Below are 25,431 nucleotides of genomic sequence, written 5' to 3' on the forward strand. Positions count from 1 at the left end.
CGCAAACTTTCACCAATATATTTTTCTGCTAATTCTACAGTAAACCATTTGTCAGGGTGAATTTCCCCTTCAAAACAGGTCGATTTTTCCCAAAGTAATGTAATTCAGAACTTAATATGTAAATGTGTTTATTAATTTCTCTTAATGTTTAATCGTTTTATGATTTCTGTATACAGTGTATACTGAATCATTTATTTTTATTATTATTCATTTATTTTTATTTTTATTTGTTTATTTTTTATTCATTTTATATATATATATTGTTTATTTCTTTATTTTATCTTATTTTTTATTCATAAAATTTACTTATAAAAGGGGGCCTTCACCCTACAAGCTCTGCTTTTTAGTTGGTCTCCTTCCCTTTCGATTTCATGGTATTATTGTATTATAAAAAATGATATAAATGTTATGTTTTGTAAATATGTGTATTGAAATATCATTGTAAATGTTAAAAGATTGAAAGAGAAAATAAATGAATTGAATTGAAATTGAATTGAATAGAATGGTACCTAAGAAACACCTAAAAATTCAAATCCCTGATTCGCTACACATTTCAAAATTAATGCGGTAACCGTTACCATAGAAACTAGGTTAGGAACCTGACATCCACTTGGACTAGGTGCAATGAGGTATTGCTCTGAAAAACTGAACACTAGTTGCTATTATTATATCATTTACATTAAACTATATACGTATCATATCAATATCTATTCGGATCCATTATGATGTTGAAATATGAAAAATTGCTTTTATTGCAGAACGTTTTGTTATTTTTCTGTTATCCAAGTTATGCCAGTGGTTCAAAGAAATCCCGAACTTGTCTATTTCAGTGTGTTAATGGTAGCGCACATTGGTCTTTACATTAAAATTTGTTTGTTATGTATGGGATGAAGTGCTGTTCTACTATACGAACTGGCCAAGATAAATACTTTCATGAATCACTAATTGAAATTATTTTGGCATGAAATAGTTTGAGTTTGATCATATCAACGATAAAGTATAGACCTAAAATGATGAAAGAAAAATCCATATAATATCTAATCAGTTCATAATACTCCTTTCGTCGAGAGGAGTCCATTCAAGTTCAATAACTATGACTGATATTAACCGAAAAGGTTCTGTTTTTTTCCTTGTTGATGTCGCATATCATGATCTTTACCTCTGCCAGTTTTACCTCTGCCATTTTTACCTCTGCCATTTTTACCTTTGCCATTTTTACCTCTGCCATTTTTACCCTTGCCATTTTTACCTCTGCCATTTTGACCTCTGCCATTTTGACATCTGCCATTTTGACCTTTGCCATTTTTACCTCTGCCATTTTTACCTCTGCCATTTTTACCTCTGCCATTTTTACCTTTGTCATTTTTACCTCTGCCATTTTTACACCGAGCCCTTTTGATTGTCTGATCCATCTCTTAAGACATTTTAAGAGAATGCGTAGTGCTTATCTATCATATCGAAGACACCTTTTTAGTATATTTTGGCTCTCTTTTTAGGGGGTGTCTGATTTTTCACATTCTGAAGAACCTGTCATCGAAGGCACAGATCCAGGATCTCGCACCCCGGGGGCTCGACTTGATTTTGGCACCCCTGTATACTTTTAGCAAAATTGCACCCCCTCCCCCGCCAGGCAAACGTTATAGGAGCCCTGAATACATGTTGAATTATCTTATTTCATAATTCACATAAAAGTTAAGTCCCTTGGCGAGCAGCGCACTCTCATCAGAAGTCAGTTTGCGTTTAGACAAATTGACGACCCAGAGCTAGTATCGGCACATACGGAAACATCCTTACCCTCTGAACTAATCTTGCGATACTTATCCTGTTGTCGGGACTTGCACTTCTCAAATTCGTAGCGGTAGATATCGTGAAGTGTCTTTATGACAGAGCTTCACGCATCGTTACTGTTACTGCGACGCATTGCACGCATTAATTGTTACGTAATTAGTGTCTTTTTAATCTTGTCTTGTCTTGTCTTGTCTTGGGTTAAGTCGGCATATGCAGACTTGCTGTACTCCGCCAACTTTATTGATGTGTGTGAAATCACCAAGTAAGCAGGTCACTTGCTAGGTTTTTGATTGAGTTTGGATTTGAAAGAGTCTAATGAGTTTATCAATGTTGTGTCCATGTTTAACTCGTTCCAATCTTTGGTAGTTCGAGGGAAGAAGCTGTATCTATGAACATCCCTTTTGACTAGTAGACGCTGGAGCTTGATACTATTTCCTCTAGTCTGCCGGGTGTTTTGCTGGATGAAGTTTTTGGGGTTGATGGCAACAAGACCTTTGATTATTTGGAACATTTTGCTCAGTCTACTGTATTTCCGTCTGTCTTCCAATGAGTCCCATTCTAAGGCCCGTAACATGGTTGTGACGCTACTGGTTTGTCTGTAGTTCCCCATACAGAAACGAGCTGCCTTTCTCTGAATGGCTTCTATTTTCTGGGTATCCTTCTTGTAATGGGGATCCCATGCAGGGGAGGCGTATTCCAGGATTGGTCTCACCAACGTTTGGTAGGAAAGTTGTTTTATTTCCTTGGGAGCAGACCAAAGTTCCTTCTCAGGAAACCGAGTACTCTGGAAGCTTTGGAGCAGACTTTGTTGATCTGGGCGTCCCAGCGCATCCTGTTATCCATTTCAACACCAAGGTAAGAGCATGTAGACACTTCTTGTAGTTTTTGGCCACAGAAGGTGTAATCTCTTTCTGTAGGAATCTGTACTGCCTTGGATGGTATTTTCATGATGACACATTTGGCTGGATTGAAGGACATGGCCCATTTGGCCCATCTTGATTGCTACGTCATGGTTACCATGTATATTTGCGCATAATGATAATAATAATCATAATAGTTGCGCGCGTTTTATCAATAATTGTCATTGTTAATGAGGCTGTGTCCAGTATACACAAACCAACGAACATAGAGGGCAGCAACACTCAAGCGTGTTGCTTTTAGGATAGAACCAAAGATAGAACCCATAGAGATGTATACTAATTACGCTAGAGTGCGGAGTCGCCATAGGCGCGCGTACTTAACGTCTGTGACTGTAATGAAATGTCATCTTATTCTATACCAGGCATGATAGCCTATATATACACAAATATTTACATCTAAAACTTTTACGGGTCTTTAATTAAAAAATCATATATATGAGAACAATTCATAATTTCCAGCAACCTTAAGAATCAAGTTGAATGTCTCACCGTAAATATCATTGTTAAATTATGATCAAGATCGGAAAGTGCAAAAAAAAAAGATCACGTCAAACCTGTTTGAAATGATTAACGAATCTTAATAATTTCGCGTATAGATTTTTAGACCCACTTTCTGAATTTGTAATTTTTGATAACAAAAACAATCAAAATTCAACATAAAAATCAACATGGAAATTGTGAGAATATCTAGATTTAATATTGATATTATTATTACTGTTATTCATTATTATCATCATAATTACTAATATTTTCATTATTGATATAAAAGTCATGTAGTGTATATTAATTTTGTAATTGATTATTTTGTGAAATTCGTCCCAAACCCTTCCTAACATATTTTATTTATTTATTTTGTTTATTTATTTTCAGTTTAATTCAATCAGGGTGGCCTCATCAGTTAAAAAACTGCTGTCCTTGAGGGCCCTGAGATAAAAAATCAATATGTACAATATTTACAAGAATAAATACATAAATCCAAATTACATACACTAAAACAACAGATATTATAAGAAACATTGAAAATACAATCAAATAAAAGATCAAAATTGAATTTCAAGAAAAGGTATAACTTCGATGTTAAGAGAAGGCAATAGGAAACTGCTATATATATTTAATGCATTTGGGATATTGTATTGCCGTTTTAAGGCGCCCGTCACGAGGGATCCACGTATGTTCGAGGCCTCAACTCAGCTCAGCGAAGCGCTTCTCGCCTTGCAATATTGTTAGCGACGTTCGTTAGCATCACTTTGCTCACTCTCTAAAATGTCTGCGACATTAAAATCCTAAAAACAATGGAATCGTTGAATTTTAGTGAGACTATGAATGTTTATCATTTAAGTTGACTATCAGTGTACCAACATATACCAAATTTACAAGCAAGTGTGGGTAAGACTTCGAATTATCAGTCATTTCGATGCAATCATAAAATATTGATGAAATTATAACAGAAATTTGATATAGCATTGCAAAATCCTTATTTTCAAATCCCCTTAAATTTTAATTTTTTTCAAAAGCATCTTAGTACATTTTTTAGAGTTTTTCATAACTGATAACGGTGGTGGATAATTGATTCCAATTTTTTTTAAGGAAATGGCAGGCATTTGAAATCAGGTAAATTTTTGTTATATTTTTAAAAGAAAATCGTTAGATTCGAACAACTCACTAATAGTTCTCCAAAAGAAGGGTTTATTTATTTATATATTTATTTATTCATGCATGTTCAGAATATACAATGTAAAAGAATACACAGATAATGTATAAATATATGAAAACACAACTAAATAATGAACATACAAAGGTGTTGCAACATAAGCTAAAAGCTTGATTGGTTTAAGCTCCTTTAAACTGGTTTTGCATCCAAGAAAACAAAATAAAAATGTAAGAATAAGGAAGAGAGGAAAGAAAGAGAAGAATGTAAAAGTGATAGACTGCCGAGATATAACAATTAAGTTTCAAATTGTTATGAATATATGGTAGAGTAATTCAACAAAGTTAAATTCTTAATCTTCAGTTACAAATAAGAGAAGAAAGAAGATTTAATTACTCACATGTATACGTTACTAGCAGTTTACACATTCTGTAATTTTGAAAGGAGATTGTGCTTTACAGCCAATTTAAAATAATGTAAGGTTTTCAAATTTCGAATATTATGTGGAAGAGAATTCCAAACATCTGAACCACGGTGTCTGATTGATTTATGAGCTAATGCGGTGCGGGGATTAACCAAATGTATGTTCGATGACTGTCTTGTGCTATATGAATGGACAGTGCTGTTAGGCTGAAACATTGAAGAAAATGAGTCAGGCAGCATATTGGCATTAAAACGGAACATAAATAAGGCAGTTTGCAAAAAATTTATATCTTCTACCTTCAAACACTTCAGCTTTACAAATAAGGGATTTGTATGGTCTCTGTAACCAGACCCAGTACATATGCGAACTGCTTTCTTTTGCATGAGAAATATATTGGTAGTTGACACTTTTGATGTAGCCCAAAGAACATTGCAATATGAAATATGTGGCAGTACAAGAGTATTGTATATCATAAATAATATTCTATCATTAACAAATGATTTTACCCTATATAATACACCAATTTTTCTAGAAATTTTGGTAACAATATGAGTGACATGATCACTCCAGTCTAGATTCTGATTAACATACACACCTAGAAACTGTGTACACTGCCTTTGTTCTATTTCAACTCCATCTACTTTAATGCTTATTTGTTTGTTACCAGTAGATTTCCTCCCCTGAAAATGAACAAAATTTGTTTTTCCTAAATTCAGGGATAATAGGTTACTCCTGAACCATAATGTCAGCTTCGGAAGTTCAGAATTCAGTTTGCGCTCTAGAACATTTACATCACGATGTGAAATGAAAACATTAGTATCATCTGCAAATAAAGTGTAATGCAAAGCAGCTGAAACATCACAAATATCATTAATGTATATGAGAAATAGTAGTGGGCCTAGAATAGACCCCTGTGGGACACTACATGTTAGAGAAGAAACATCTGAGTCAGTATCCTTGTAATGAGTATATTGTCTTCTAAGAGATAAATAACTTGAAAACCATTGTTGTGCGACACCTCGTATTCCATAGTGGTCCAATTTACAAAGTAGAATCGAGTGATCAAGTGTATCAAAAGCTTTGCTGAGATCCATGAATACACCAACAACATGCTTGCGAGCTGCTAAGGCAGTTGAAACACGATCATAAAACTTCAATAGTGCAAGGTCAGTAGAATTGGATCGTCTAAATCCATATTGTTCAGAATTCAAATACTTATGATCATCCATATAATTTATGGACAGTGACTATATACTTTTTTTGTGTGTAAATGATACATGACGATAAATTTTACGAATATATTAATGCATGTTGGATAACCTTTTCCACGATGAGTTTCGTAATTGAGAGAAAAATCAAGTTCATTCCTAGCACGCGAGCCGCAGAATGACAAATTTTAGCGTGCGCACACGCCGTGTCTGCGGGGACGGATATCTAGTCCCATACTGATGTAAGGTGGTATTGATTGGTAACTACTAGACAGCAATCTTACATGAATTTCAGTTGACTTTGATCTGAACATATCACAATGCAGTGGCGCGAATTTGGGTGGAGGAGCGGGAGCTGAAAATTCAATACGAAGTACTAACGATATACATTAAGAACAGAGTTAGTTAGATTTTATGACAGTAACAATAACAAAATCAAAACGGAAGGTCGCCTCATTGTCAAATGTAATGAAACAGAGTATACCCTTTTTTATTTCTCTTTATTTCATTATAGCGAGACACGATTTTTTTCACATTTTTGACAATTTACGATCTCATTCTATAGTGTTATATATTACCACTGCAAAAAGGCTGATCCCGGTGCCTGGCCATCATGTACAAGTTCATTATTGTTCTCTTATAACAATTAAAGGACAAGTCCATCCCAACAAATAGTTGATTTGAATAAAAAGAGAAAAATCCAACAAACATAACACTGAAAATTTCATCAAAATCGGATGAGAAATAAAAAAAGTTATGACATTTTTAAGTTTCGCTTGATTTCACAAAACAGTTGTATGCATATCCCGGTCGGTATGTAAATGAGGGAACTGATGACGTCACTCATTCATTATTTCTTTTGTATTTTTATATGAAAAGCAATATTCTAATTTTCTCCTCATTGTCCCATGAAAAAAAGTATTATTTCTCCCTGAACATGTGGAATTACCATTGTTTAACATTTTATGGTTCAGTCAAATCTGTACAAATTGAAATATTGTATAATTTAAACAATAAAAAACAAAAGAAATAGTGAGTGAGGGGCATTATCGATTCTCACATTTGCATGTGACTAAATTGTGCATTCAACTATGTTGTGAAATATAAGCGACACTTTAAAATGTCATAACTTTCTTATTTTATATCCGATTTTGATACAATTTTCAGCATTATGTTTGTCGAACTTTTCTCTATTATTCAAATCAACATTTTTCTGAGGTAGACTTGACCTTTAAGTACCAGAACGTAGACATAATGTACATCATGTACATATATCTTGCCTGCTCTTCCACTTATCCGTCTTTCTCCATGCTCTAGCTGTTTTCTTTTCTTTTCGCTTCCATTCCCTTCTTTTGTCCCTTCCTCATTGCTAATTCTTGTTTAGCGATGTAGTGTTACAAGGGTATCCCGACACAAGGCCCTGCTTTGGGTTTTTTACGGGGGGGGGGGGGGTGGTACTCCCTTTTCCGTACAAAATGATAATTTAAATACTGTATTGATATTCATTATGTTCTGTACTACTGATTTAAATACGTATTATAAAAATGTTAAACTGGACGAAAATAATTAAATATTACTTAAATTGAATTTAACCTCAGATTAATTTTATAATGAACATAATAACAGAACAATGGCGTCAATCTTATCCAAGCAATGTGGGAGTGGGGACGATAGCATATTATATTGAACTAAAAATGCCAAATGTCGGGATGGGTGCCTCCCCACATTAAGGGGTAAAAGTACGTGAAAGGTGGATATAAAGCCTGTAGATAATAATACCACCTGTCACTTTTGGAGATGACAATTTAAGGCCTTTCACGATTTGTTTTTCGATGGCCACTGTAATAATTTTGTTTTGATATAAAGCGAATCAATCGAGCAAAATAATGTCCAGTAGTTGGAAGACTGAATGTTGTCCAAAAACGTCTTAAACGAGGTGTAATTTACACGAGAGAGGCTAAAACCCTGCGACTATAGCAGCGAGCGCAGCGTGCGAGTGTTTTACAATAATGTTATCACAAAGTTACAACCGTATTTAAAAGTAAATTGGAATCATACTATGCATAAATTTACTCTCTATAACCATACTCTCATGGTACAGCAGATTATAGCAAAACGTAGGAAATTCTTACGGTAAACTTCTTGTAATGAGCTCGGGAGCGGAGCGACAGAACAAGACTGAACCCAGTAGAGAAATGAGCGTGACCTGATTCCAAATAAATATGATTTTACCTGTTTAAAACATAACAAAATGAGGAAAAACAAAACATTCTCGTTTTAGTCGAGTGAGACAGATTGGTATACCCTGACTGTTAGAAAACCCGTATTACGAATTTGTTTATATAAAAAGGGGAAGTTCATCCCAACAAACATTTCCAGAGATCATATTTGATCACTTCCGTTTTATATCAACCAGAAATGTAAACAAACATAACAGGACATAGTCAAAATATATTACAGAATCTGTCACAGTAGTATTTAAAATATTTATGATATAATTGTATAGTATTTGGGAAAAATCAGGAATTTAATTCGAAATTTACCTCGAGTATATTATCAAGATTTAATTATCAAATTGCTTAGTTCCAAATAGTGATGCACCATTTGATGGGACTGAGTGACGCGGAATATTATTTATGTTTGGTGATTCTTATCCTCTTTCAATCTCGTTAATGGAATGGGCGATGACGCTGATTAATCATTCCTCTCCTTTGTGTTTATATAATTAAAGTATGAATAATACATTATTCTCCGCCGATTGTAAGCACTTTGGTATTCTTATGTTTGTTTATATCTGATCAAGGATACAACAAAAAGTTTATGATTAATGGGAGTATTTGTTACTAAAAATTAATTTCTCTGTGAAAATCTATGACAGATTGACAACCAAGCTTTTATAGTGCTCGGGTATTTTGTGACGTTAGATTAAATACAAAATAGATCCATACACTATTAGTATAATACAGGGAATATGAAACGAACGTATTATATTCTAATAATTAAAAATATAGTAGTAGAGGACCTGTACATATATTTATCCCTGCTATTGGTTTGACGATAAAATATTTCTAATGATGATTGTTAAATGATAATAAAAATGCTACCAACATGACAGGGCCTATTTATTAAGCAAATAATAAACTCAATCCTCTAAGCGCTTAACTGACGTTTGCTAAATAATTCAATTTAATTTATAGTCTATAAAGGGACAAAGAAATACAGAAAACCAACCGCCCTTTCACACGATTTTTTTTTCTCGTTATTTGAATGATGATTCCAGTGAAAAATAAGGTGTTCTTTGCAGTGTAGTGTATATGTAAGAATGATCACAACTCACTTTTTTAAATCCCATTTAAATTCTGGCAGTTTGAAAAGTCTTTCAACGTAGTTTAGAAATCTAATCAAAACATTTGCAAGATTACTTAATGCCACACGGCGATGTAAATATGGACCGGTAAAAGCATTCCACGGATCGACTAATTATGCTATCGCGCTATGAATCTTCAATGGCTATTTTGGTATAACTATTGATATCATTGTACGAGAAACCATTAAAAGGCTACAAATTTCGAGAAGGTCGCGTGATCGTCCAATCGGTTGTCTTGATAAGGACATGACGTAGTAAATGCAGTCTCCTATGAATTATTTGAGAGTTTTCGCTTCACGGCGCACGACAGACTAAAGAACACAGAAAATAAATTGTCAAATGCCATTCATGACAAAACAAAACCAAGAAGTGTTTGTCGAAAATTGTGAATTAGAACAGGGGTTTGGTCTAAGGCTGGAGTCTGGACAGACGACATTTGCAATTTTTCGTCAGCTCTGAAACTTAGGACGAAACGGCTGTTCCGGTTTGCCAATTTTCGACAAAGGCTTCCCAGCTGTCCTTTGTCATTTGGCGGGTATTTTCAATACCTTTACTGTGTTCTCGAATCCGACTCCCCATCACACCGATGCTTACTTGCTAACGCCATGGATCTATAGATACAAAATATATAGATAAGAGGTGTACTTGGACGCTGCTGAACGCATTCGAGTGATCCAATCTGCGGTTTAACAAATCCCTTTACGAGCAAAATAAGAAGTAAGTTCATTGTTAGATTGTAAAATGTTTCGTGTAAGATGCGTCCACTCTGTTTACTTTCCATCTCTCGATTGTATTTATCTTTTTGTTGTGTTAAAAAATATCTCCATGTGATAATGCTCTTCTTCCACCAAATCCACTCCTCTCTAGCTCTTATCTGAAAGTATAATACCAAATAAAACATCTTGACTTCCGTTTGTATTCATATCTGTATAGCATGAAAACGGAGGAACATGAAGTATGTCAGATGTACATGCCTGCTGAAGTGTCTGTTACTACTTGGTAAGTATTCAACTGTTTATACATATAATTCGAATTCGAGGTCACTCCACCCAGGGACGACGGGAGAGGAGCTTAGATTTTTTTTTATCTGTCTATATATAAATATGCCTTTGGGATCCATGAAAGCAGAGAAGGTAGTGTGAAGTTTACAGTAAAAGGTGAAAAAAAAAATCATTAAAGTAATGTTTTCATGCATACTCATTTAAACAAAAGGCTAACAAAAGGCTTTAAAATGCACTCCTAATGCTCATTGGCTTTGTATTTTATTCAAATAACAGATATACGCCAGCCGACAAAATATAAATAAAAAGCGCGCATTTTCTCAACATTCATTCCTGACTTGTTAAAAAAATTGATATGTGTAAGCATATAGCCTTTTCCAACGAACGTAGAGGGCAGCAACACACAAGCGTGTTGCTCTAAGGAAGGTCAACTTAATACGCGCATGCAGCTGAGCTGCGCGCACATTTTATTATTCATGCCAACGAAATCAAACGCCGATCTAATACAATAACAAATTAGAAGCGATCACGAAAACAATGAAAGAATATGACTACAACGATATCAAAGAAAACATTTAAAAAATATATTTTTGATTATACATACTTTTAAAAACATACGTTCATATCTTTAAGCCATACAATTATATGTTTTAGAAACTTAAATCATTACCAAATCGGTGATTCTTGTTATCAGCGATTTCACCAGACGGCTGTATTAGGTGATTTGCGCCGAGACGATTTTGTGACCACTCGCAAAGCATTTCGGGATAGAATATGACCACCTTATTTTCTCTGAGCTCTTCGCTGAACCAATCATCACTCTATGCTTAATCTACGTATGTTCCGTCGTCTGCTTAGATCTCAACATCTAGTCTAGCACTGGTACTTGTTCTGCTAGGTGGAACACGACGTGGCGACCAACAACCCATCGATCAGCATTTATCCGCAGCCCATATTCATATAGGCTGTGACTCATTTAGATCTATTTATTTACCGTATTTAATTTTATATAGGGAACCGGCAGCAATGCCGATGGGTATTAAAAGAACTGATTAACGTATAACTTATCATTTATTTTCAGCATTTTTCCCAAAACTTCTAAATTTAGATCTACATTCCAATCATCAATAATTAGTGAAGTCTACATCTAACTTAGATCTTGATCATGTTGATCGATAGACCCAAGTCTAACGTTAGACTAAGATCTAACTTTATTAGTCTAACTAGACAAAAGCTTTGAACATGCAGTCTCGATCTGTTTGTCAAAGATATTGTTCCACATTGGATAACTAACTAGATCTAGATCTAGCACTAACTACTACGACTTGTTGGTAGGAGATACATATATGCAAAAAGAAAAAAAAACTGAACTAAAAACAGACGGATTTCACCTGTCTATAGGACGCCTAGACCTAGAACATTTGAGGGTTGGTCCATGCAAGCCCCGATGCTCGGTTTGGTCCAATCAAGGCCAGCCCTGCAGGTGGTTAGGATTTTTTTTTAAGTCCGTAGGCCTCACAGGGTAAATTCCTTGAGTCTAGATCTAGAAGATTATATGGTTGACAAGTTACCGTTAGCAGTCAGACCGCAGGTCCCTATGCTAATGAGCAAAAAGGCCAGATCCATCCAAATCATCTCGTGGCTGAATCCTCCTCCTTGCAAAATCTCGTGATTCGTGAGATTTTCTTTCTCTAATAATTTACCTGTTTTAGCCTCTAGTTAAATGAAATATCATTGCACCATCAGATAGAGTAAATGTTATTCTTTCACATTGGTCATTTATTTTGTATACAATAGTTTGAGAAAAAGTGAATTTCTGGCCTGAAAATGTGCCTCAAAACTGAATTTTCTTCCTCTGTTTTCTTCTGCAAATTGTGCAAAACCTTTTATTTTGAGCCTCAATGATATATATATCACCATAAAGCTGAACTTCTGTACTTTCTCACAATGCCACTCTTGATATGCGGCACCTTTTAATCGGGTCAAGATCACACTTTTCCCACCAAGGTACAAGACGAGATTTCTGAAATTTTGTACTTGCATGAAATCCAGAGTTCTGATTGGCTGGATAAGGTTCACAGAACAACAGGCGCGGGTAGTTTGAGGAGATTACCACATGGGAAGTGTGACCTTCCCATGAGCCCAGGCAGTGGAACCGTTGGAATTTGCCAGTGCGTGGTCCCTTTGACCAATCAGAGTGCAGTATTCTTGTTTTCAAGCTGCTTTATGTACTTGGACAATGAAAAGTGTGATCTTAACCCGATTAAACCAATTCTTATTTTGAAACCTATACCATTTTAAAGCATACATATTCAGCTTTATCATGATATAAAATTCATTTGGGCTCAAACAAAAATAAAGTGTGAAAATAGCAGTTTTTGTCAGGTGAAAATAATTATTTTGTAGCATATTTTAGATCACAATTTTAACGTATATTACAAAATCTTTGAATAAATTCAAACACATGACCTGAAAGAATGATTCTTCTTCTTTACAATGATACCAGAATCATGAAATTCGATGCACAATTAGAGCAGCAATGACAGAATGAAAAGAGGTGTTTTGGTTCGCATCAAGCTCATTAAATATGCAAAACTTCTCAAGTCATGAATATCACTTGGATGAAAGAAGCCACTTTTTTGGGACCTGCCTACTGACTGTTAGACCTAACGTTAGAAATGAAATCCTTAAAATGCATTAAAAAATCACGACAAGCTCAGTCACTTTGCTCTTTCGCTTTCGAATTTCTAACAAAAATTGTAAAGTTACGCGTTCTGCAATATGGTAAACAAATCATGTAAAAGTCTTTAAAACATTGATTGCAGAGAATCAAATTAGATATGGATGCTGCCTATCAAATCAACATCTGCCCCAATTAAGAAACTAAAGTCTAACAACTTAGATCTAACGTTAGGCCTATCCTAACTTTAGTTACTGGGTTAGGTCTAACGCAAAACGATGATGGCACTCTCTGCCACACGATGTAACATTGCAATCAGTTTGTCTCAATTGGCTGATTTTTCTTAGAAATTATTGAAGAAAACCAGGGAAAATGTGGATAGGTGGCCGTTTATTCAAGCTTTAATTTTACTTTGGAAGTTTGGTTGCTCGATCGACCTTCGACGCAGCCTGGCTGTGCAGCTGTGCAGCCAATGCAATGCATCCGATGCATGAGTTTTTTTTGCCGTCCATGCCATGGGCATGGTCTCGGACTCGAAGTTGAAATTTAGACCCGGATTTGGGGGATACAGCGCCTTTATTTCAGATTTATGGACTTAAAAGTAAAATGACATTTAAAATTTGAAATCTAACCTTGAACAATCATCGTTGATAAACATCAGCCCTGAAGCCATTGCACTTCAAATCAGGCCAGGCAAATCATACGTCATTGTCTATGTTGCTAGAAGATCTATGACGAGTCGCCTGAAGCCCCAGCGCATCATCAACGTCAGTAGCTAGCTACGCGACCGGCCCAGACTCGGCGCACCCAGGCCAGAAAAATGACCTCGATTATTACGGTGGTTGTCTAAGCATTTATTAGGAGTGCAGCGAAATTTAGCAGAAGAAAATAAAAGACCAGAGGTATCCTCGTCATAGACTTAATATTCCAAAATAAGGAAAAATGTCAAAATCATGATTATTTAAGCTAAATATTTTCTTCAAAAATAATGGTCATATTTTTAATATTATTATCCAAAATAACCGATCTAAAAAATTTTCATTAAAAAATATTTAAAATCAACAAATGAAAAAAATCAACTCTACAAAGTTCCCCAAAACCCACCTTATTTTTTAGTGTGGTCACAAAATTCGAGCGGAGTTGACCTTCCTTAGAGCAACACGCTTGTGTGTTGCTGCCCTCTACGTTCGTTGGCCTTTTCATAAAGTTCTTTATTTTCTTTTGATAATAATAATACAAACGTTTACATTACGTCGTGCTTCAGGACTGAATATCTTGGCAGAAGAGATTGATCCGACCTTGAAGACAGTGTCCTGCTGCAACGACGAATATGGTCTCAACTACACACTCCCAATGTTTGTTCATTGCACGGAGAAGCGACACCGGAACGGTAGTATGATCCAGACTATACCCAAGTTGCTGCCAGCGTCCTCGTCCGAAGGTACCGTTTGCAGAATGAAAAGCGAACTCGGGATCCGGCCTGGACTTCGCATCTGTTCGTTCCCTGGTAAGGAACAGGGAGGCATCGCTTCCACGACGCATGGCAGATTCAAGGACATAGTAAATGTATTGAAAATACCTGTCAAATAATAATGAACAGCTGGGGTCTTTGTCGAAAATTGGTGAACCGGAGGAGCAGTTTCGTCCTAATTAAGGCTCGCCGCGGACGAAAATTGCTAAATGTCGTTTGTCCAGTCCAGGACGAAACTTCTGTTTTGATTCACCAGTTTTCGACCAAGACTTCTTGGCTGTTCGTTGCCTTGAAGGGTATTTGACAATACAATTTATATGTTCTTGAATCCGTCGTTCATCGTGGAGCGAAAATTCCTTAACGTATGTATGAAAAGGAACTTTAGAAAACCGGATCATATTCATAGATAAGAGACAGTCTTCAGTGCAAGTTTTTTTTTTAAACCAAATACAACGCATAGTTTTATTGCAATTATCTTAGGTAGAGATGATTTCTAGAAGTGCCTTGATATACATCAAAATACAAAACTACGTATTCGTTTATCAACCGCCTGCTGTTTTCCTTTATATTTAAAGATTGCTTAAGTAACCCTTGTGTAAACGGCTGGTGTGAGGAGTCTATGAGCGGATATCAGTGTCACTGCATCGCAGGTTATTCTGGGAAGCACTGCATGTCATATGAACCGGGTAGCACTTCAGGACAAACTAACATAAACATCAGTGGCACTCGTATTCCAAGCACTGACACTCCGAACACCACAAAATCTCCAAGTGAAGATACAACGAATAATGTGGTTAATTGTACTGGATTATGTAAGTTAATCTTTTCTTAAATTTATTGTGAGCCGCGGTCTATTTTAATCAGTAGGGAGATTTCTCTTTGTGACATACGGAGCTAGGTCCAAGAACATAGTCAAGTATTGAAAATGCTCGTCAAGTGACAAAGAACATCTGGGAGGTCTTTGTCGAAAATGTGGAAATGGGAATAGCAGTTTTACCCTAACTTTCGGAGCTAATAAAACATTGCAAATAATTATGTCGTTTGTCCAGAGTCTATATAGGACGAAATGGAACTGCTGTGTTAATTCACTGCAATTTTCGACACACTTCTTGCTTGTTCTTAGTCATGACGGACATTTGACAATACATATTCTATTTTTTAGTCATCAGTACAAATTCTTCCTTACACAGGAAGGGGAAACGGGACCAAGTGGAATGTGCGACGTCAAGTGCGCATTTTCATTTCTTTCCCTTTTTTTTACATTAACATTCAACACTGCTCATATCTGCTTATCGTTGAAAACCTTGTCAAATGCTTTGAATGTGTCAATACTCTTTCAAAAATAAACAGCATCTTGTCCCGAAGACTGGATACCGGGAGATGGCAAATGTTACAGGCTTCCAAAATGGGTACCCACGCACTTGAATGAATCTGTAGAATACTGCAACAGCCTATCGCCTGTTGACTTCGGTGAGAAAATGAGGTACCCGTCTCTACTAGTACCCGAGAGTGACAGAGAGACTGACATCCTCCGAAAATGTGTACTACCCATCGTCCACCCGACCAAGGACCGATGTTTCCTGATCAATTGCAGACGTGTACATGGACGGGACGGGGATGGCGCATTTTCCTGTGAGACAGACCGGTTTGGCAACACGACAGATTACAGAAGTGAGTGTGTTAACTTGTCCGAACTTTCTTCCTTAAAGCCTAGCTGGCTAAAACTTTGGTAAAGGGTCAGTAATGTGAACTATACTCCAGTATCATAGAAAATTGCAATATTACAAGCATATTCATTGAATTCATTCGTTACCAATTAGAATTTGGTAAAGTTTATTTTTATTCAAATAAGCTGTTTGAACATCTACTTTTCATAGTTAGTTATTGAATATTCGAAAGCTACTGACGAAGACCATATCCTGAAATTTACAACAAACCCCATATGCTTAAAAAATAAGAAGGTCTTTTATATAAACAAGAAACAAAAATTGGCAGATATTCGATTGCAATTTGGCACCCGATCGAATTAAAGTTTTATATAAAATCGGTTGGTTAATTGATCCAATAAAACAGATGTTTTAGTATGTTCATCTTACCCCATAATCATTTTTGGGCTCATCTATTGACATAATCTAGTAATGAATCGAATATTGGCATGCACTTTTGGATGATTTACCAAAACTTAAGATATGCTTTTAAGCTCTTTCAACAGGCCACCCTAAGATGTAGGGCAGGAAAAGAGGAAATCACGAGACTAACTGTGGTAATACATGCATGAAAAAGAAATGTTAAATGCAATTTATCATGATTTTTGCTGGCGCTTGAATTTGTGAAAATCGCTGAAAACTCATGTAACATATATTGTATGCTTGGTTGAGCCATTTATTATGTTTCAACGGAATAATTCCATGGTCTCTACGGACATAAAGGACTACGTCTACAACATCATAAGAGGGTTTTCGCATTTACAACGGAGATAATCTCTACAACGCATCGATTCCTTTGAAAATGCAATTAAAATCACTATGGAGAGCTGAGAAGCGTTTGTCGAAAGTTGGTGGACTGGGACAGCAGATCATCAGGAGATTTGCATCGGACGAACAAGTCGTTGTCCGATGATTCCCGTCCACCAACTTTAGACAAAAGCCTCTCAGCTGTCCTTTGTGATTTGACTTGCATTCTCAAAGGATTTGGTGGTTGAGTGTCTCCGTCGTAAATGCGAAAAGTCCGGCATGAACCGGAACTGTCTTGATTATTCATATATTCTTTTGAATTGTTTTTTTTTTAAATACATCCACAAAAAACAGCAATGCGTCCACTAGCGACTGGTATACAACAGTGTTATAACAGCATGATATTGCATTCAAAGTAGAAAAGCAACAAATATACCTTCATAGAGTGTTCATTGATGTGCCATTCTAGTCACCTGTTCTATTCCATTTCTCCGTCCAGCCATGGACCTATTACAACCATGGTCCAGCTATGTAAGGCATGCTTATACGTAATATCTTGCGTTGAAATTTGCCTATCATAATGACAGAAAGGAAAGTTCATTTGAACAAACTTGCTCATGAGGTAACTCCGAACTGGCTTATTCAATCTAACACTGCTGAATGGCGTATGGGGCTAAATTTGTACAAAGCCAGAAAATAATAGCATTTTCAAACTCTTCTTTCTCCCTTTTCCTTTTTTCTTCTTCGTTGGGAATTTATTTCTTCTTCTTTTTCTATTTTTTTTAAATTTATTTATTTACTATTATTATTATTATTATTTTGTTGGGGGGGGGGGGGGGCATGCACGTAAGCCAACCACCCCATCTGTACGCCCGAGTGCTATCAGAGTAATTATTGTTATCATTAATGATATCTTTATTGCTATTGTTGTAGTTATCATCATTGTATATAGTTATTGCTATTGTTATCGTTCTGCCGAGAGCGTTAATTTAATTGCATTTATTTCAAAAAAAGACAAGTTACGATAAGTTCATGACGTTTCAGTTACAGAAACAGTTTGTCAGCAGCCAATTACATAAATTCTGCATCCCCCAAAGTTCCACACATTCATGATCATGTTTATGGATAATAAAAAATCTCTTTGATACAGATTGGAAAATCGGTCAGCCTCTCAACTGGGAAGGTGATAACTGCATCCGGATAATATTTCGGACCAAACTCAAGTGGAATGACGGCTCCTGCACAGACCTTTCCCGCTATAATCTATTTTGCACATTTTACTTTGTTTGTCAAATACATGTCGCCTGAATTCCAGCTTACTGAAGTGATGGTCAAGGCAAACACGATTACATTCTTATGACAGAGTTTTATAGCGTGTATTGATCATATACCGTGTGAGTAAAAAAAAAAATAATAATCCCCAATTTAAGGGAAAAAATATGTCATGAACACATGATTATTATATATGGCATGAAAGAGTATGTTCTCCCAAATAATTTGATACCATATTCATGTGGTAAATGGTAACGCCTGGATGATTATTAGGAGGTGTTCTTTGCAGTGATGTAAGTTTTGATTTGCGCCAAAGTAAGGCATGACTGCAATGAATGAATCCAGATGCCAATGGTGTCATGATCCGACAAAAGTTGCATTGAAATCCAATTTTTTTCAGGAATTTACATTATAATTATTTGATTAACACTTTTGAGTATCAATTTGCAAGTTAATTTCATTAAAAAGGGATTTGCAAATATGTTTACTAATTCATGCAGGATTATGACATCATTTGCATCTGTGGTTCATTCCTTGCAGTTATGCCTTACTTTGGCGAAAGTCAAAATTTACATCACTGCAAAGAATACATTCTGATTATCCAAGCGTAAAGACTTACCACATAAATATGGTATAAAATTATTTGGGAGAAGATACTCTTTCCATTCAAATCATGATTATGCGTTCATGACATTTTCTTTTTAAATTGGGAATTATTTTGTAAGGTGTCATTTCTTTTTACTCTCACGGTATTATAATATTGATACTTATTATATATAAATGTAGTACATGTATTATTGTCGGTGAGATTTTGCATTCTTTCCCAATATTGTCATTGAAGATGATTATGCTCTGTCAACCATGGCCGTACGCAGTGGGGACGGGGGCAGTTGCCCCCCCCCCCCCCAATTTCTTAAAAACTTAAACTTTCTACTGAAAATTTTCATAAAATCACCAAATGTGCGCTCGAAATGATTTCATGTCTCTTTAGAAAATGCAAAAGCGCCCACATGGCGAGCTCGGTCGCTTCGTTCCCTCGCTTTCGAGTTTCTTTGAAATCTTGTATGCATGCCCCCGTAAAAAAAAATCTGCGTACGGTCATGCTGTCCAATTTAACCAGCCTCGACAATTTCTGTGCAGTAGACTAGGTCGTAATGTAATTCATTGGCATTTTATTGTATAAATAGTTATTGCGTAAATTTGTGAAGCGTGTCTACGTCATACTGATAGTTATCATTTAGATCAAGGTTATTTCTTTTAAATCAAATTCAGTAACTTGCCTAGTATACAAAAATATCTTCTATTAATTGCACATGATACGAAATACAAAACACCAGATCAGAAACATACAAAGTGAATTATAGTCGTTTAAATGAGAAATAGACTAAATGCTCATTATTAAAGGTCAAGTCCACCCCAGAAAAATATTGATTTTGAATAAATAGAGAAAATCAAACATGGATTATGCTGATTATGCTGAAAATAAGAAAGTTATGACATTTTAAAGTTTCGCTTATTTTCACAAAACAGTGATATGCACAACTCAGTGACATGCAAATGAGACAGTCGATGATGTCCCTCACTCACTCAATATTTATTTTGTTTTTTATTGTTTGATTAAACAATATTTCATTTTTTTTTACAGATTTGACAATAAGGACCAACTTGACTGAACCATATTTTAAACAATGCTTATTGCACATGCCCAGGGAGGAATTAATTGTTGTTTCACATGACAACAGTGAGAAAATTTGAATATTTCATATAATAAAATACAAAAGAAATGGTGAGTGAGTGATGTCATCAGTCTCGACAAGGATGTGAATATAACTGTTTTGTGAAATTAGGCGAAACTTTAAAAAATCTACTTTTTGTTGGGGTGGACTTGTCCTTTAACACCTGTTTAATGTATTAAGGTAGGGCCTATACGTTTTTATTCCTATAAATTCCTATAACTGTTTAAAAAAAATAACATGTTCTTTTTAGGAGGGGCATGGAGGAAAATAAACAAAGAAAATGCATAATAGTATCGTAATTTATATCATGATCTAGTTTCTGACCTGTCACCGCTAGAATGTTCGTATGCCGGTAGATATCCGACAAATTAACTTATTTTGTTGAATTTTCTAATAATAACGATAACAATAATAATTAATAATTCAATATTTATATAGCGCCTATTAAAATTTCTCTAAGTGCTTTACATTACAAAACCTAACTACGCAACTTATTTAACTAAACTCAATTACTTATCCAACTTAACTACCTTAAATAACTTAACAAGTTATAACATGTTATTCTTAAACAACTTAACTACCAAATTGACTACAAAGGACAAATTAACTCCTGGGACTGAGGAGACAACCCCTGTAAATGAATCACTTTCCATCACAATTTCATCCAATTCAAATGGTGGAGCAGGTATCCGTCGAAAACACCCGTATTTTCATTTGCAGATTCTTGCAGAAATCATTACACTTAACAGGGGTTGACTCCCGAGCCCCAGGAGATGATGCACATTAGCTCACCCTCCCCGGTGATAGAGTGTGGTCTTCTGTTCTTTTGGTGCTAAACCACAGGATCCACATCCGATAAACATAGGAGACAAGAAATTCCCTGTTCCCGTCAGGGCTATAGTTTGTCACCTCTACTCTTTTGCTAAATCAGCTATTCTCACAATGATGCATGCAAACGCTGCCAGGAAGCATAAAAAAAGGAACGCCACGCCCTTAACACGACTTAGCAACATCCCAAGAAATACTTCGCAATAAGGGAAAATAATGGTATGCAGTCTGCAGAGTATATCCATATATGTGTTATACATCTACATTTTAGATTTAAGGGTGACTTGCACTTTTGACATGTCTCAGAGCTCATTGGAACATGTTAGTATTCAATAGATCAATTCCAACACCATGTATCTGGCCCTCTATCGGTGATACGATATCTTTGGTGGGCAAGCGCGCTGACAGCGATTTTGGTCTTGGTAGAAAGTCAGTGAAAAAAATGCTATGGTGTTTGTAATTTGTTTCATCATAAATCAATAAAGCAATGCATGGCATACGCCTGGATGGATGCATTTTTGTACGGTCGTTATTGTTTTTCATTAGTTTGAGTAAAAGTGGGTGGCGAGTGGCTGTGGATTTTCACAGGGAACTTGCTTATATATGCTAAGCGAGCGGAAGAGTGAATATGGCATAAAGTGAGAGAGAGGGATGAGAGAGGAGAGATAAAGTGGAAAGTATGTGTGAGAGGAGAGGGGGGTAGCATAGGTGGATCCGCCCCCCCCCCCTATTGGCGCAGCAAAAAAGAAAAAAAGGAAAGAAAGAAAAAAACAGGGAAAAGAGAGGAGAAATAAGAAGAGGAGGAAGACAAGTGAATCAAAAAACAAATATTAAAATGAGGGGAAGACTGGAAAATAAAAATAATCTTTCATGTCACTGTATAACATTTTCGCTCGCGCTTCGCGCATATCGAAAACTTGCATACAGTGTAGCGGACATGTAAAAACATAGCAGACGACGTTTGCAGACCTCGCGATCATCGTATGACTAGCGGTGCAGAATGTTCCATTGTGGCTTTATGGGGGAGATAGCATTACAGAGGGATAAAATGTATACACAAATAATGTTTCAGCGTTGATTCACAATATTTTGTGTCGATTTCATAAATTATTGTTGTTTGAACATTTAAAACATAATTATAAAGTGAAAGGAATAAGCAAAACTTAATTTTCAGACTTACCTATGCAGTGGTAAGCTAGGATGCACCCCTCGTATACATAATTGACCCGTCACAGTTTTCAGAGACATATCCAACTTTCAGAGAATAAAATTTATTTTTGTTGGCAAAAATAACGGTATCTGATATATTTATATCTATAGTTCGGACTGACAATGTATATATATTTATACATACCTAATAAAATGTTCAGCACTGCAATGGAAAGAGCTAGAAAACCGCTGTGACTCGAACAACACACCGACGTACACAAAAACTCTGTCCAGCCCTATATGTTGAATGCACGTCGAGTGTAGGATTGCTCTTCGGACATCACTATCACAAAGAAAATCTCCTCTGATTTGATGATAAAAGTGCACTATTTCCTTATTAACCAATCTCCGTGGTTCTTTAATGAGTATTTGCCTTACAATGTGCCCTTTATTATCATCTGGGCGGAAATTCTTGATACCATCACCCACCGATGTGACGACGGATATAATCCACCCGGGTACTATAAAAATGTCCCCCAAACCCATTATCCCAATACATATTCCTGACTATGGATGGTTTTGAGTGATTTTAATGTAATAAAGTGCCACATTTCCCACCAATTGAATTAAAAAAAAATTATGGTCATCTGATAGAAGAAGTTGTTAACATTCATTTCAGGGGGGCGGAAATTCTATATGAATCAACACTTGTCCTTGATACACATTTGTTTGTGAAAAAAGGGTATGATGCAAGGGAATTCTGCGTGTTATAAGGGTGCGCGCGAGCAGCGAGGACCTTCTGTCCGCTAGTTTTCCATATGCTCACATTGCCTGTTAGGTGATTTACATAACTTGTTCAATATGGAGCTTAAATATATCAAGTCAATATACAAAAATATTTCACCTCGGAAATCGAACTTTCATTATATTGTGTGATTTAAAAATTGATTTTTATAAAGTGCTCTGTAAAAATGTCAGTTTTATGGTCTAAATATTAACATTTTCTGCTCGCGTTTTTTTATTTTGATTTTTGATTTATTACGTACTTATTATTTTCGTGTATTCCATTAAGTTTTCAAAATATCCTTTTAGGTCTGATTGTCAAAACGTATCAGCTAGCGCTGCACGCTCGCATTTTGATTGGCGAGTTATGTATGTGTCAATATTGATTACACAACAAACTACTTAAAATCCCCTTTTCATGACAGTTTATAAAAAAATTCGGCTCGCAATTTGCACTCGCATTAATTCCGCGCCCACATTATGCATTAATAAATAAGATATCAATTTAATTATTATTTGTCCCTTTTGTATCATCTCGCGCTTTATAGCAAGAGGAATAGAAAGATAGTCATCATTTTCATACGATGACATGTCCTAAGGATGTCGGGGTACTATGTCAAAACTCAAAGTAATAATAATAAAAATATCAGCTCTTTATTAAGTGCGATCCATATCCACCTCACAATTTTCCTACAAAGTGTTTGAAATATAGAGTTGAATTTGACCCTTTTTTTAGATCGGAATATCAAATATTTTATACTCGCGCTTCGCGCTCGCTTTGATTTTCATGATAAAAGATGTATTTAGAATGCCTAGATTACAGGATTAAATCTGAAACACGCGCGTGCATCTGCTCGCACTTTGTGGGCTCGCATTATTAATGTAGGAAGATCCCCTATTACTCATCCTTTTCATGATTTACAAAACATGAATAGAGTGTCCCGTTTTTAGGTCTAAATCTCGAATTTTTCCGCTCGCGCTTCGCGCTCGCATCAAATGTATATATATATTGATTTAAATTTTAATTTTTTTAATGTAGAAATGTCAACAATTTTCACATTATTTGATTGTTGAAATATTTAACGTCTTCATGGCTAAAAGTGTAAGCAGTTCTTAACAGGTAGGGCCTACCTTTTCGATCAGTTCAAATCGTATATAAAACTTATCTGCTCGCGCTTTGCGCTCGCATTATCAATGTAAGGAAGATCCCCAATTACTCATCCTTTTCATTATTTACAAAACATGAACAGAGTGTCTTGTTTTTAGGTCTTTATCTCGAAATTTTCGGCTCGCATCAATTGTTAAATTATATACCTATTCTGTTTAAGTTAAAAATGTGCATAGAATTTCCATTCTTTAGGTAAAAGTGTCAAAAATTTTCAGCTCGCCTGGCGCTCACATTATTTGATTGTTGAAATATGTAACGTATTCATGGCTAACTGTAAGCAGTAGGTAGGCCTACCCAAGTTTCGATCAGTTCAAAACGTGTATCAAAAATTTCTGCTCGCGCTTCGCGTTCGTAGTATAGTTGCATACACATCTTTTCAGGATAACAAACATTGCCTAGAATGTCAAATTTTAGGAAAAAATACATACAATTTCAACAACAAAAAAATGCTCGCGCTTCGCGCTCGCATTATATAAATAATGATTATGATATTATATATTTATGTTGATTTATAAGAATAAAGCTAAGAAGTAACTATTAGGACTACCCCTTCAAAGAAACAAACAAAAATCATGTTCGAGCGGCCGATCGGGGAAAATATGGCTGAAAAAAAATTCCGGGCCCCCCCCCCTATTGGCGAAGGCTGGATCCGCCCCTGGGTAGTGAGAGAGAAAGAGAGGTGGGAATAATGAGAGGGGGAGAGAGGGATGGGCGAGATGTGAGTGAGTGCATGTTCGTCTGTGTGTAGGGCGTTTGAGTCAGATTGACAGAGAAAAACAGAGAGGGTGTGGGAATAATTATCTCTGTATATTTGTGAGTGCGCGCGCGGGTGTGTGTGATGTGTCTGCGGCTTTTGGTGAGTGGGAATGTATTAGTTACACGTCTGTGCAGATGAGTTATTAAGTGTTAATTATTTCTAGTTTTGTTTGGGAGGTTTTTTTTTAACCAGGGGAGTAGTATTTTAATTAATTGAATATTTATATCATCACATGTTGATTTCTACGAAACGTTCCTCGCTCTTTTATTTTCTTTCAGCACAATATTTCGTGAATCCATTCAGTTCATATCATACAAGTTAAAGTACTTTACAAATTGCAACAATATAAAACAAATCCATTAATATCAAACATTAAATAATAACTGAGATTAAATGAAAACTCAGAGAGATAAACGATTATTCATTTCATACAGAAGCAACTCTATCGATCGACTGATAGAGGATGTTATCAATCATTCCATCTGTTTCATGGCCTCCTGTTCCAGACGTAGCTGCTCCATCGGTACCTATTCCGTTGTTGATAGTGCCATTGTCAAGTGTTTTGTCCGTGTGTCTTCCATTCGAATATTGAGTCGTCATAAGCTGACGGGTTTGTTGACGAGGGTAGGTACCTGGAATTCAGACAACGTTGTAAAACAAATGATGCACAGAGGCGGAGCAATTAAGAGGCCATTTACTAAGCCATCATGACCTTGTTAAATCTCAAGTTAAGCCAGAGCAAGGTTATAAACGACAGACTCATAAAAATTAGAGTTAA

The 25,431-nt window shown here is 35.8% G+C and overlaps 1 protein-coding gene across 1 annotated transcript; it reads left to right on the forward strand.

The window, feature by feature from the left end:
• Window positions 1-1,970: 1,970 nt before the first annotated feature.
• LOC135157319 (uncharacterized) lies at window positions 1,971-21,295 on the forward strand. The gene is made up of 6 exons (XM_064112484.1): window positions 1,971-2,643; window positions 10,289-10,354; window positions 14,301-14,543; window positions 15,083-15,319; window positions 15,858-16,178; window positions 18,111-21,295. Exons 2-6 carry the CDS (start codon window positions 10,306-10,308, stop codon window positions 18,266-18,268), a joined length of 1,008 nt encoding a protein of 335 aa, XP_063968554.1. The 5' UTR covers window positions 1,971-2,643; window positions 10,289-10,305; the 3' UTR covers window positions 18,269-21,295.
• The last annotated feature ends 4,136 nt before the right edge of the window (window positions 21,296-25,431 follow it).

This window comes from Lytechinus pictus, chromosome 17 (genome assembly GCF_037042905.1).
Source record: "Lytechinus pictus isolate F3 Inbred chromosome 17, Lp3.0, whole genome shotgun sequence".
Classification (NCBI taxonomy): Eukaryota; Metazoa; Echinodermata; class Echinoidea; order Temnopleuroida; family Toxopneustidae; genus Lytechinus; species Lytechinus pictus.

Bases quoted from the DNA above. Each gene is read 5' to 3' on its own strand.
- LOC135157319 (XM_064112484.1), top strand. From the start codon at position 10,306: ATGAAGTATGTCAGATGTACATGCCTGCTGAAGTGTCTGTTACTACTT. The intron at 14,544-15,082 runs GTAAGGAACAGG...TTATATTTAAAG, and splicing joins TCGCATCTGTTCGTTCCCTG to ATTGCTTAAGTAACCCTTGT. The intron at 15,320-15,857 runs GTAAGTTAATCT...AAAAATAAACAG, and splicing joins GGTTAATTGTACTGGATTAT to CATCTTGTCCCGAAGACTGG.